Source organism: Loxodonta africana, chromosome 24 (assembly GCF_030014295.1).
Source record: "Loxodonta africana isolate mLoxAfr1 chromosome 24, mLoxAfr1.hap2, whole genome shotgun sequence".
NCBI lineage: Eukaryota > Metazoa > Chordata > Mammalia > Proboscidea > Elephantidae > Loxodonta > Loxodonta africana.
Genome location: NC_087365.1, coordinates 7,770,060 through 7,784,262, shown reverse-complemented (window position 1 = coordinate 7,784,262; position 14,203 = coordinate 7,770,060). Strand labels below are relative to the sequence as shown.

At 45.5% G+C, this 14,203-nt stretch overlaps 1 protein-coding gene across 8 annotated transcripts in view; it reads left to right on the top strand.

Moving 5' to 3' along the window:
* RIN2 (Ras and Rab interactor 2) overlaps positions 1 to 14,203 on the top strand; it is a 155,062-nt gene that overhangs the window by 106,650 nt on the left and 34,209 nt on the right. For 7 of the 8 annotated variants that reach the window (XR_010319204.1, XR_010319205.1, XM_023549986.2 and 4 more), the window contains 3 exons: positions 5,983 to 6,178; positions 9,860 to 9,971; positions 13,329 to 13,401. Coding sequence is in view for 6 of the 8 variants with exons in the window: in XM_023549986.2 (XP_023405754.1) it covers positions 5,983 to 6,178; positions 9,860 to 9,971; positions 13,329 to 13,401 (381 nt within the window). In the remaining 2 variants the exon portion in view is untranslated. Of the gene's footprint in view, positions 1 to 5,982; positions 6,179 to 9,014; positions 9,412 to 9,859; positions 9,972 to 13,328; positions 13,402 to 14,203 lie in introns of those variants that run through there. The other variant, XM_064275732.1, reaches the window with a different exon arrangement.

Sequence of the window (14,203 nt, the reverse complement as noted above, 5' to 3'; positions counted from 1 at the left end):
GGTCGGCAGTTCAAATTCACCAGGTGCTCCTTGGAAACCCTATGGGGCAGTTCTACTCTGTCCTATAGGGTGGCTATGAGTCGGAATTGACTTGATGGCAAAGGGTAATTGCTAGTGATTGCAAGCATCTGTTCATGTGTTTGTCAGCCACCTGAATGTCCTCTTTGGTGAAAACTGTGTTCATGTCCTTTGCCCATTTTTTAATGGGTTTGTCTTTTTGTTGTTGAGGTGTTAAAGTTTTCTATACATTTTAAAGATTACACCCTTATGAGATATGTTGTTGCCAAATATTTTTGCCCAGTGCTTAGGTCCTCTTTTCACTCTTTTGGTAAAGTCATTGTTAAGCGTAAGTGTTTAATTTTTAGTAGGTTCCAGCCGTCTAGTTTATCTTCTGCTGTCTGTGCATCCTTAGTTATGTTTGGGTCCCTGGCTTTGTCCCTATGTTTTTTGTTTGTTTTTTCCATTAACTTCATAGTTCTAGGTTTAACGTTGGGTCTTTGATCCATTATCTCTCCCCGCTTAATAGACTTTGAGTCTTTGTCAAAAATCAGCTGTCCATAGCTGGATGGATTTTCTTCTGGGTTCTCAATTCTGTTCCATTGGTCTATCCAACCTATTATTTTGAGAAGAATCTCTGGGTGGTAAAAATGGTTAGAGCACTCAACTGCAAACCAAAAGATTGGAGGTTCGAGTCCACCCAGAGGTGCCGCACAAGACAGGCATGGAGACCTACTTCTGAAAAATCAGCCGTTGAAAACCTTGTGGAGCACAATTCTGCACTGACACACGCGGGGCTGCCATGAGTTGAGTCGACTCAATGGCAACTTTTAGTTTATTGTTTTGAGAAATTCACACATTACAGAATAGTAGCAAGAATAGTGCAATGGAGCTTTCATACCCTTCAAAGGATGAGTGGCTTATAAAAGATAAGCAACTGTGATATAATCCACAATTGTTGAAAAATTACCTAAATTCACAAGTTGTTAAAATTTTGCCACATCTGTTTTTCTGTATGTATATATTTTTTTTTTTTTTTTTTTGAGGGGTGGTAGGCTGATGGTGTTAGTGAGCTGAAACATTTGACGGTTTTAAACCTTTGACCCTTTGCTCTAAACGCAGGATTTCTTGCATAACTGTAATAAAGCTATCACACTCAGAAAGTTAAACATTTATACAATATCATATAAAATACACCCTTCCTTGAATGTCCCCAATTGTCCTTTATTATTATGTTTATTATGTTTTTTGTGTTGCAGTATGTGATCGAAGTCCATGTGTTCAATGTACTTATCATGTCTCATCATTCGTTTTAACCTGGAACAATCCTACCGCTTTTTTGTTTTCTCCCTTTTGGTTTTTCAGTCCATTAACATTTAGAAGACTTTCAGGGTGATGGTTTCACAGAAAGCCCCTCACTCCGAATCTGTCAGTTATTTCCTCGCGTGTGGGTGCTCCTGTGTCCTTCCAGGCATCACGTGATGTCAGGGGTGCCATTATTAGTGGTGTTGACACCGATCACGAGGCTGAGGTGGTGTCTGCCAGGTTCTCCATTGTTGTGGTATCTTTCCCTCTTTATCATTAATAACAGCTCTGTGGTAATATTTTAAGACTGAATATCCTGGTTCCTAACAGTCTTTTGAAAACCCTGGTGGCATAGTGGTTAAGATCTACTATGGTTGCTAACCAAAAGGTTGGCAGTTCAGATCCACCAGGTGCTCCTTGGAAACCCAATGGGGCAGTTCTACTCTGTACTTTAGGGTCACTGTGAGTCAAAATCGACTCGACTGCAACGGGTTTGGTTTGTTTCTGGTTAACAGCCTTTCATCTACCAGCCTTAGCATCTATTAATGATTCTTACCTGCATCAATTATTATACAGTGGTGGTAGGAATTGATATACACCATTTTCAGATTAGAAAAATGAAGCTCAGAAAGGAACCTGACCAAGGGCCCACGTGCCTGAGCCAGGAGAGGGGCACCAGGCATCCAGCCTGAGGCTGGCACTCTGGCTACTCCCCTGTGACCAGCCTTCATTGGAATCTCCTGGATTACATCACACTTGCTTACCATTTACAAGCCACTCGTTTTTTGTCCTTTCAACTGTTTGCATGCAGAGGTCTGTTTCTGAAATCACTAGTTTTTATTAATCTCGTCTAGTTCTGTCTTAGAGCTCCCTCCCTGGAAGCAGAGCTTGAAACCTGGATTCTTTTTTGTGCATGGATTCATTGTGGGAGGACACCTAAGGGAAGCCTGTAATGAAGTGAGGGATGCAGGATGGGGCAGAAGAGGAAACAGGCAAAGATGTGGGCCCAGCTGGACTCCAGCCTCAACCCAGACCCACAGGGAGCTCTGAAGCGTGACTAGCACCCCAGAGTTGCCTCACCCTGTATCAGTACATCATTAGCAGTGGGTCTGTCCCCAGAGTGGGGAATGCTTCACCAGGCATTTCCAGGAGAAGGGGGGCATCTGTGAGCTCAGAGCAGCAATACCCATGGGGATGGGCGCCTGGCCTGGTAAAAGGGGCCTGGGTGGGGCACCAACAGCTCCCAGTACGGGTTCAATATTTTATTTATTAGCCTTTTCCTGATGGCTGTCCCTGATAAAACCCAGTTCATTTCATAATAATATACAGTGAACCTCAAACAAATGACTGAATAAAAGAGTTGGCTTAGTCACTGACAAAGATAAGGTCTAATTGATGGTTGCTCCTTTTTGAAGCCCCATGAACCCTATTCACTGCCTTCCTGTTTGGGCCCTGGCTTTTTCAGGTGTCAGAACAAAGGCTTTTTAACTTCTTGAAACAACCGAGGGATCACAGGATGTACCATTCTAAGGAAGGAACAAGTGTCAGCAAATTTACTCTGAGCACACACCAGCGTCACGATTGTCGTGTTAGAGATTGGTGGTAGGATTTGGTCTTGGCAAGGCATTGTCAACCTGAGGTGGCAGAAATGAAATGTTTCTTTATTTAGGTTCTGATGATTCTTTCAGTGGATTGTTACCCATCTCCCTCCTGCCCCCCAAAAAGACCCAACTAATTGGATTAATTTGTTAGACATGCAGAAACTCTTGCACACCAGACCTGCAGAATTTCTGGGGCTGACACCAGGAACCCGGGTGAATCTTCCACAGGCTTCACTTTGGGAAAAACTGATCCAAAACAATAAGGAGTCTTGCTGGCTCTGGTTAAGTGCTTGGCTGCTAACCAAAAGGCTGGCGGTTCGAACCAGCCGCACTCTGCAGGGGAAAGATGTGGCTGTCTGTTTCCGTAAAGATTAAAACCAAACACCAAACCTCTTTCTGTCAAGTCAATTGCGACTCATAGTGACCCTATAGGGCAGGGTAGAACTGCCCCATTGGGTTTCCAACTAGCAGCTGATGCGTTCAAACTGTGCCAGCTTTTTGGTTAGCAGCTGAAGTCTTAACCACTGTTCCACCAGGGCTCCCCATAAAGATTACAGCCTTGGAAACCCTATGAGGCAGTTCTCTGTCCTGTAGGGTCACTGCGAGTTGGAATTGACTAAATGCAATGGGTTTGGCTTTGGTTTTGATCAAAAGCAGTGGCTGTCACACTTGGCTGCCCTTTGGGATTGCCGGGGAACTTTAAAACAATTCTGATGCCTGAGTCCCTCCCCAGAGTATCTGATTTATTTTATTTCTGGTGCACCCTGGCCATCAAAGTCATTTTAATCTCCCTGAGTGATTTTAACGGGCAGCCAGAGTTTAGAATCATTAGTCTGAAGTCTGCCCTTCGGCCTTACATGGAAGGAATTTTAACAGCAGCTTCACTTTGAAGAGTTTGTTCTTATAGCTGCAAATATTCACGTCAAATACCCAGAAGCCCTGGAATGGCATTTGCAGAGGAGAAATGGCCTTTTTGGCACAGGCTCTTCCATCCGGAAACTTGCAGCAGATGGAAAGGGAAACTTTCACATATTCGAGAGGAAATAACAGATAAATCTTGAATGGAAGCACCAGATTCTTCCACTCTGTAGAAAGTCAAGAAAGTGAGGGGATAAGATAGGATGGGTCTCCAGCCAGCCCACGCACTGTCATTTGTGGGTGTTGTCGTTGAGTATGCACACCCAAAAATGACCCCCTGTGCTTGGCCTTTTCTGTACGGTGTCCCACCTTGTATAGGTGGAGTTGTCCCCATGGAAAAATCACACTTTTTTTTTTTAATTTCCCCACTCTCTCCTTGTATTTGGTTTCATCCTCCACCCTTCTCAGTGTTGAAGATTTCCTCAAGGCCACACACTTGGGTTGCTTCGGGTTGAGATGTTTGAATGCTCCCTGGGCATGAATGATCAGGTGGGATGTCCTCGCTCATTGCTCCAGGACCTGCTTGGTGAGATCCGGGCAGGGTGTGCATTCTGCCTGCAGGAGAGGGAAGGAGACCCGGGAGTTCAGTGGCCTCAGGTTGGAATATCAGCCCTTTCCCTGGTGCCAGGAGCATGTTCTTGAGTGAGCTACTTAATCGTCCCAGTCTCCTGATCTGTGTTTTTAAAACTGGGATCATAGTACTTACCTTCAGGGCTGTCGTGAGAAGTAAATGAGAGAATGTTTGCAAAGGGCCTGGAGTACAGCAGGCACCCATAGATACTACCCTGTGTTCACGCTCTTGCTTGTTACCCACGGAGTGGGGTGGACACTGGACCTCATTGCACAGATGTTTGTAACTCTGCACAGCTCCATCACTCCTTGGGCCTTGGTGTCCTCATGTATAAGATACAGATTAAATACTACCTGGGTGGTACAAATGGCAGAGGCATCTCGAGAGATAGGCCTGGCGACCTACTTCCGAAAAATTAGCCTTTGGAAACCTCAGAGAGCACAGTTCTATTCTGATGCACGTGGCATCCCCGTGAGTTGGAATTGACTCAGCAGCGATTGGGTTTGACTGGTTTTAACAGGGTTAGTGTTAATACTGAAGGTGATGAAGGAGGTCAATTTGGCTTTTTTTTATTGAGATGTAATTTCCGTACCATGTAATTTGCACTTTTAAAGTGTACAATTCTGTGGTTTTAATATATTCGCAACGTTGTGCAACCATCACCACCATCTAATTCCAGGACATTTACATCACCCCATAAAGAAACCTTGTACCCATTAAGTAGCCACTAGCCACCCCCAGCCCTAGGGAACCACTGATTTACTTTCTATCTCTATGGATTTGCCTATTCTGAACATTTCATGTAAGTGGGGTCATACGGCATGTAGCTTTGTGTGTCTGGGTTCTTTCACTTAGCATAATGTTTCCAACGTTCATCCGTGTTGTAGCATGTACTTCATTCCTTTTTATGACTGAATAATATTTATGTATGGATATACCACATTTTATTTACCCATTCATTAACTGATGAGTATTTGTGTTGTTTAAATTTTTGTGTCTGATGAATAATGTCAATCTAATTTTACCAATAACTCAGCACTACTGTATTGTCAAGTTTTATTATAAATGATACTAGTAATAATTTAAAAAATGCTTAGATGTGTGAGAAAAAAATGAAATCCAGTTCATTCAGATAACAAACTGGCTGTGTGTATGTGTGAGACTGGGGGTCTTAACTGTGATGCCTGTAGAGCAGAGCCATGGCCAAGCTTATGACACATGCTAGGACTTCATTAGGTTACCATATATGGAATTTAGCATTTAGGATTCTGTCCTCAAAGTAAGAAGTGTTTTAAGACTTAACTAAAAGGCATTTAGGTTATTTAGAATGTTTTGAAAACAGGTTTAGAAATAGAAAGTCAGATCTGTTGAGTGCAAAGTTCTGTGCTTAATATCAGGGACATAGAATAAACTAAAACATCATGTCTGTCGTCAAAAGTTTTCAGTCTGGAGGGGAAGACATACAAGGCAATAATTACAAAATGGTACATGTGCTGTGGTAGGTCTAGCCTACAAGATTGTGGGGATAGTCTCCTTGCTGGCGAAATTCTATGCAGTAGTTTAAACCCTACCCAATTTTGTCTCTCCTAGCATGGTAAGACACAAGGGTGATGGCTATTCCGAGGAGGAGGAAGATGTGAAGGCCTGTCCTCGGGACTCAGGCTATGACAGCTTGTCCAGCAGGCTCAGCATCTTGGACCGACTTCTCCACACCCACCCCATATGGCTGCAGCTGAGTCTGAGCGAGGAGGAGGCAGCACAGGTCCTACGGTCCCAGCCTCCAGGGGTAAGACTCGGGGGAACAGGCTGGGGCAGGCAGGGCTGCAGCTGCCGTAGAGAGAGGAGTTCCAGAACACTTTTCACAGCCTGTAACAATTCCCAGTTGGTACCTGGGTTGCAATGTAGAGAATTCTGGAAACTGAGGAGGCAGCTCCCAGGAACAGAACCTTTCACAGTTTGTCTTTCTGTCCTCGTCCCCTTGGTTACCTGGAAGCTCCAGGACTCAGCAAGATAATGGGGCGTTCGGGTGATGAAGACAGGCTGCTGGTTCGTGGTCCTGCGTGGACCTCTTGCCACCTCCCCTGAGGATGAGCTTGGGCTGAGGTCCTCACTTGCCCTGCCGCTTTCCTTTCATTCTGAGCCTAGAAGCCCTGCCAGGACTCAGCTGTCCAGCTTGGAACCCAGCTCTTCAAAAGTTCTGTGTCCACAGACTTGTCTACTCTGGCTAACCTTGGAGTCTTCTTTTTCTTGGGCTTTCTCATGGCTTTCCACTTAGATCAAATTCTGGATCTGTTTCTTCAGCTACTATCTACCCCAGACCACTGCTTCATCTTGTCAAAAATACTCCATGACGCCATAGAAGTTCCTCAGATGATTTTTATTTAATGGTTGGTATATCCTGATCAGTCCAATATGGCAGCAACTTGCTACCATATTTAAATTTAAATTAATTAAATTATTGCGGCCATTTAAGTGTAAATTTATTAAAATTAAGTAAAATTGAACATTCAGTTTCTCAGTCATACTAACCACATTGTGAGTGCTCAGAGGCCACATGTGGCTGGTGGCTACTGTATTGGGTGACACAAAAAAGCAGAACACTTCCATCATAGCAAAAAATTCTACTGGACAGCACTTATGCACAATGCCTACTTTCCAAAAAGGATAAATAAAATAAGTCCCAGATAAAGTAAGACTCATAACAACACATGACAGAAGATAGAAACTAAAGGATAGATGGAGGAGCAAAGAGAAAATTCTGAGGAATGTTGTAACAATTGGCACAAAAATAAACTTTTGAGTTTCTTAGCAGGCAGAGCCTATTATCATGTTTTGAATTAGAAATTTTCCTTTTTTAACTGCAGTGAAAATGTACGCAACAAAACCTTTGCCTTTTCGACAATGTCCACATGTATAGTGCAGCGACTTTGATGGCATTCTTTAATCTTGTGCAACCTTGGTTGCTGTCCTTTTCACCACCGTTAACATAAATTCGGTGATGAGTCTCTCTTTTTATTTCTTGTCTGACAGAAACAGACAGGACTAAGCCCCCTGTTGGAACATGCTCAAGGCGACTGGGTACAGCATTTGATCCTCTCTGCAGAGAATTCTTGGCCAGCACGTTGGGTTGCCGCCTCTAGTTTCAGTCTGTGTGATCAGGATCCCCTTGTGAGGCCCCTACTTTCTGCCAGTTGGGTTGTCCACTCTTGTATTTCTGCAGAAAATTCTGAAGAGGGAGGTTATCACATTGCTAGGCAACAGCTCCCCTCCCTGGTCCGCTTCCCCTAGTGTGGGGCATGTCAATTCTTGCTGAGACCTGTGTCGGGACAAGTCAGGCAGAGGTACTGTCCATCCACCTGCCCAATCCTTCGACAGGGCCCACCTGATGAGACTGGCAGGCTGAGGGCAGGGTGAGGAGAGGAGCACCGAGGGTCAGGAGAGGCCACAACAGGCAAGGAGAAGTGGGAATGATGGAGAGGAGGAGACACAGGTGCTGGGAGTGTGTGAAGAAGGGGGTTTGACAGATTGACCCTGGTGCCATGAGTAAAGTTGGCCTTTGGGATGCCACCCCCTTAATTATCTACATCCTAAGGCAGGGGTCCACAAAGTTTTTCTATACAGGGCCAGATAGTAAATATTTTGGGCTTTGCAGCCATGCTTTCTCTTTCACAACTACTCAGCTCTGCCACTGCAGTGTGAAAGCTGCCATAGGCAACTGGTAAATGAATGAGCGTGGTTGTGCTCCAATAAAACTTTATTTATAAAAACAAGCAGGTGGGATGGGGTTGATCTGTGGGCCATAGTCTGCTGACCCCTGATCTAAGACAGTAAGGTTGCAGACATTCAGGAAATAGGCCCAGAAGGTGTACTTCCCCCTGGTCCAAGGCTTGGGAACATGCCGCTTGCAAAAGAGACTTTCTCTGCACCTCCTTGCAGTGCTTTGGGTGCCTGCTCATAAGGCTTCTATTTAAGAAACATCTTCAGTTTTAGGGCTCCTGTGGACACATGGACTCTTGGAAGTGGCTACTGGAGGAATTCCATGGACACAGCCCCATGGGTGCTGGGAAATAACACAGAACGCAAAGGTCTTTCTGTCTCACTACTTATCAGACACCCAGTTCCCGTAACCTCCTACCACCAAATAAAAAGTATCTCAGGAACTATGGGACTGCCTAGGTCGTGCAGACGGTCAAGGTGCTTGGCTGCTAACCGCAAGATTGGAGGATCGAGTCTGCCCAGAGGTATCTCAGAAGAAAGCCCTGATGATCTACTTATGGAAAATTAGCCATTAAAAACCCTGTGGGGCACAGGTTCACTCTGATACACGTGGAGTTGCCATGACTCGAGACTCACTTGACAGCAACTGGTTAGGAAGGATTAACTGGACTTACAGAGGAGCAAAGATTAGGGGGACAAAAGAAGAGCAGGGCAGCAGGGAGGAAGTTGTTTAAATGTAGAGGAAAGAGCAGAAGGAGTGAAAGAAACGGGGCAGGACCTTTGGAGAAGGGTCAGGTGGCAGGGGAAGCAGGACAAGGCCAGGCTGCACGCTCCAGGGGGCGTCGTTGGAGTCGTCCACGTGCACCGTGCACCCTGGACCTGTGCAGGACATGGTCTCCCCGCAGGGAAGAAGGTCAGAATGGAGGCCAAGATCAGCGCTGGGAGTTGGACTGGGTTAAGGCGTACACGTCTGAAGACCATACTAGGACCCGGAGGGAATTATCAGAAAGAGGTGAGTCAGGACTAGAGGGACAGCCCGGAGCATACCCACCACCTCCCCGACGGAGCAGCCTGCTCAGCTCTGGAGTGGAGGCCTGGTCTTGCCAGATTATCTTGTTTTTCAAGAGAAGCTAGAAATCCGGATTTAAATATCGAAAGAAAAGCCGCCTGCTTTTTCACTGTTGGCAACAGATTCAAATTCCGATTTTAAGTGCACCTGGAGAAAGATACGTCAGTCTGCTTCTGTGAAGATTACAGCCTTGGAAACCCTATGGAAACCCTACTCTGTCCTGTAGGGTCGCTGTGAGTGAGAATTGATGGGACGGCAGTGGGGTTTTGTTTTTGTTTTCTTTTCTTTTCTTTTTACGAGCCAAGTCAGCCAATGAAATTTCCAATTCCTCACCTCCGATTCAGCATGTTACTGTTGCTTAGAATTTACGTATTCATCAGTGAAGGTGTTGACGTAAAACTCGGCTGGAGAGAATATACAACACGAGTGGTAAAACAGCAAACTGAGTGCACTTAGGCACACTGAGGGAGTTCTTAGCCGCCTGGGGAAGGTCCTGCCAAAGGGAAAGTAGGATTCTTTGGGAGCCACTTATCAAGGAAAGGAGCCTGTGATGTGGTCTCTAAGGACTGCTTTCTCTGGCATTCGAGGCTCCGGCTGAGCCATGCAATTTGGTCAAGACGGGGGGTTCAGTCATGGAAGTCACAATGTTTCCTAAGCTTGAATTTCTTTTCTCTCTGCTAGATCTTCCTGGTTCGTAAATCTATTAAAATGCAGAAGAAAGTCCTCGCCCTTCGCCTGCCCTGTGAGTTTGGAGTCCCACTCAAAGAATTTGCCATAAAGGAAAGCACATACAGTAAGTAGTGGTTGAATGGTTAGGTCCCGGTTGATGTGATGTGACGGCCTTGGGTCCCTAAAGGTGTGGACATGGAAGGAGCCTGTGCCTTGAGGTGGATAAACATGGGTGTGAGCCCCGGCACTGTCATCTGTTCACTGATTGACTGGGCAGGTAACATACTCTGTGAGTCTCAGGGTTCTCATCTGTTAATGGGGTGATGGTATCCTCAGAGAGTTGTTAACAGTTCAGCTAAACAACCTGGTGGCCAAGTGTCCGGCCTACTGCGTGGTTTATGGTTGGTGCCTGATAGAGGCTGGTTTCTTCTCCCTCCTCCCAGTTAAGTATGGCCTGAACTTGGTTCCCAGGTTGGCTGATGACTAAGCTGATGTCAGGTGGATTCTGGCTGAAAGCAGAGAATACCAGAAAGATGTTTACCTGTGTTTTACTGACTATGTAAAGGCATTTGACTGTGTAGATCACAACAAATTATGGATAACACTGCAAAGAATGGGAATTCCAGAACGCTTAATTGTGCTCATGAGTGTTTACCTGTGCTTTACTGACTATGCAAAGGCATTCAACTGTGTGGATCATAAATTATGGATAACATTGCAAAGAATGAGAATTCCAGAACACTTAAATGTACTCATGAGGAGCTTATACATAGATCAAGAGACAGTTGTTTGAACAGAGCAAGGGGTTACTGTGTGGTTTAAAGTCGGGAAAGGTGTGCATCAGGGTTGTATCCTTTCACTATACTTATTCAATCTGTATGCTGAGCAAATAATCCAAGAAGCTGGACCCTATGAAGAAGAACTGGGCATCAGGATTGGAGGAAGACTCATTAACAACCTGCAATATGCAGATGACACAACCCTGCTTGCTGAAAGTGAAGAGGACTCAAAGCACTTACTGATGAAGATGAAAGACCACAGCCTTCAGTATGGATTGCAGCTCACCATAAAGAAAACAAAAATCCTCACAACTGGACCAATGAGCAACATCATGATAAATGGAGAAAAGATTGAAGTTGTGAAGGATGTCATTTTACTTGGAGCCACAATCAACACCCACAGGCGCAGCAGTCAAGAAATCAAAAGCACATTGCATTGGGCAAATATGCTGCAAAAGACTTCTTTAAAGTGTTGAAAAGCAAAGATGTCACCTTGAAGACTAAGGTGTGCCTGTCCCAAGCTATGGTGTTTTCAGTCGCCTTACATGCATGGAAAAGCTGGACAATGAATAAGGAAGACAGAAGAAGAACTGATGCCTCTGAGTTGTGGTGTTGGTGAAGAATATTGAATATACCACGGACTGCCAAAAGAATGAACAAATCTGTCTTGAAAGAAGTGCAACCAGAATGCTCCCTAGAAGCACAGAAGGCGAAACTACATCTCACAGACTTTGGACATGTTACCAGGAGGAATCAGTCCCTGGAGAAGGACATCAGGCTTGGTAAAGTAGAGGGTCAGCGGAAAAGCAGAAGCCCCTCAACGAGATGGAGAGGTGGATTGACACAGCGGCTGCAACAATGGGCTCAAGTGTAACAACGACTGTGAGGATGGTGCAGGACCCCGACAGTGTTTCGTTTTGTTGTGCATAGGGTCGCTGTGAGTCAGAACTGACTCGACGGCTGCTAACAAAAGCAAAGTAGGCTGGTAGGGCTCAGACTTTTTTACAGAATCTAATACTAAAGCACGTGTCTGCACATCTTCGTGAACAAACATTTTTTGAGTGGATGTGTTCCTTCCAGGCCATCACTGTTCAGTCTTCTATGAAATGCAGCCCATCGGGGCAGAATCCAGCCTTGAGGAAAAAATTAGCTGGACACACTTTTGAAGGGAGAGTGGTTCCCAATAGTGCTGTGTAAATTTAATTACTATTTAAGTTTAAGTTTATTAAAAGCAAGGGAAATTAAAAGAATTTTTGTCTGAATCTCAAGTGCACGCAACTGCCAGATATTACTTTCTGCCCTATCACTTCCCTCCGAATCCTCTCTGTGTGGCTGAACATGGTTGAAAGAGCTAGCTTGAGCAAAGGATTAGTCTGGCCACAACTAGTTACCACGTGCCTTGGTTGCATCATGCTGGCCCCCTCCCAGCCAGGGCCTGTCTTTCTAGGAATTGGTGGCAAATTGAGAGGGGAAAGACTTGCTATAAACACGTATAGTTTGCCGTAAGTCCTGGGTAGTGTGGTATAATAAGAAACACCGTTGCGTATTCCGATAGAGCACTTTCACATAAATTATTTCCTGTTTTAAAATTTCAGTTCTCACTATTACCCTTCTGGGTAGACAAGGAAAGTACCATTATCATTCATTTTACAGATGAGAAAACCGAGGCTCAGACAAGTTTACCTACCCAGTTTTGGTTCCCTCCTACGTAACGCACCAAATTATGGTGTACTTATATGTTTGCCTCTGTCTCTTTGTGTGTGTGTGTCTGCCTTCCTCTGTTGGTGTGTGGTGTGTGTGTGTGTGAGATGGTACATGTTTAGGGTGTGTTTTGGGGTGCTTCAGAAATACTAAATAAGCAAATACTAAATCAGCAAAATAAATAAGGGTATGGAGTGGTACAAAAGGGAGGAGAACTCATCTGATTGTTGAAATGAGGAAATCTTCATAAAACGAAGGGCATTTGGGATGTTTGGGGAAGAATAACAATCTGAGTAGGATTTCAGCAGAGATGACATGAGGGTGGTTGGCAATACATGAGTTCTTTGAGGTGGAACTTCTACTGCTCCACCATTCAGGAAGATGTATAAGTGGCGCACCGGCAGGCCAGCACATTCCTTCTCCTGGAAACTGTGCACTTCGGGGAACACTCTAAGTCAATGGGTTTTTAGAATCTTTCATACTGAGTTTAGCCAAAAGCTGATTCATGGAAACCTTTCATTGTCCTCAAAGTTTACAGTCCTCTCCTGTGTCTTTACCAGAGCTGGGCTGTTTTGGCAAAGAGGAGTGTGACCACAGGGGCCCATGTCTCAGGAGGTTCAAGGGAAGGGGGGTTGGTGTTCCCCAAGCCCTGTCATGTGCTGCCGGCCCCACTCCAGCCTGGTCGCTTGCCCCCTGCCCAAGTTTGTTTTCTGAACTTTAAAGGAAAGATGGTTGTGCAACTCGAGTCTGCCCTGGTCTGTTTACCAAGACTGGAGCATGTGCCTGGAATGAGTCAGGACAGGACTTCCACGCAACCCGGCTATTTACTGGCCTGGCCCTGGCTGACATACCTCCTCCCTGCAGCTGGTCCTGATGAGGCACATAGTAGTTGGTTTGAGAACTGGAATGGTCCCATTCGCACAGGACGCAGCAGTAGAGGGCCCCTCCTTCCTCAAAACACCCTCAGGAGACTCAGCTGGTTTCTGAAATCTCTTTTCCAGCCTTTTCCCTGGAAGGCTCAGGAATCAGCTTTGCGGATTTATTCCGGCTCATTGCTTTCTATTGCATCAGCAGGTAAGGCCTCTCCCTCTCCCGCGGTTTCTAGGACCTCCTTGGTGTGTGAAGTAGAATTAGCCCTGAGGCTTCTCAATTCAAGTGGGATGGAGGGGTCTAGGAGGCTTTCCCCATACCAGACGTCTGTGGAGGGATTGGAGCCCTAGTGGTGCAGTGGTTAAGTGTTCAGCTGCTAACCAAAAGGTCGGCAGTTCAGATCCACCAGTTGCTCCGTGGAAAACCTATGGGGCAGTTCTACTCTGTCCTGCAGGGCCGCTATGAGTCGGAATCAACCCGATGGTGACCGGTTTGGTATTGTGTGTGTGGAGGGATTCATTACCTGAATTAAGTGTTGACCAAGTCCCATACATCAGCCTTAAGATCAAAACAAGTGTTCACCTACCTAGGGCCCTCGAATGTAAATTCTCATTAATATGATTATTTCTTCAAGTTGCTCCAGGCTCCTTTCAGCTGGACCCATTGAAACAGGAAAAGTGCACGTACACACACACACCACACGAATGTACTTACACACAGACGCTCGTACACACGTACATACTCACACACACTCACATGTACTACAAACACACACGCACACAAAGGGATGGATCATTCAGAGCTGTAACAGGTAAAGGCCCCAGACAGTGTTTGTGAACGCTCACCCGGGAGGAGTTCGCTTTACAACCTTGCGTTATTATGCTTGAGGCAGGCTGGGTGTTCGTGTCCTTTTCATAACCAGGGTGGCTTTTAGCCTACATGCACTTAAGCCAGAAATCCCAACATGAACAGGGGCCAAGAGGGTGTGCATTGTGGAAGGCTTACT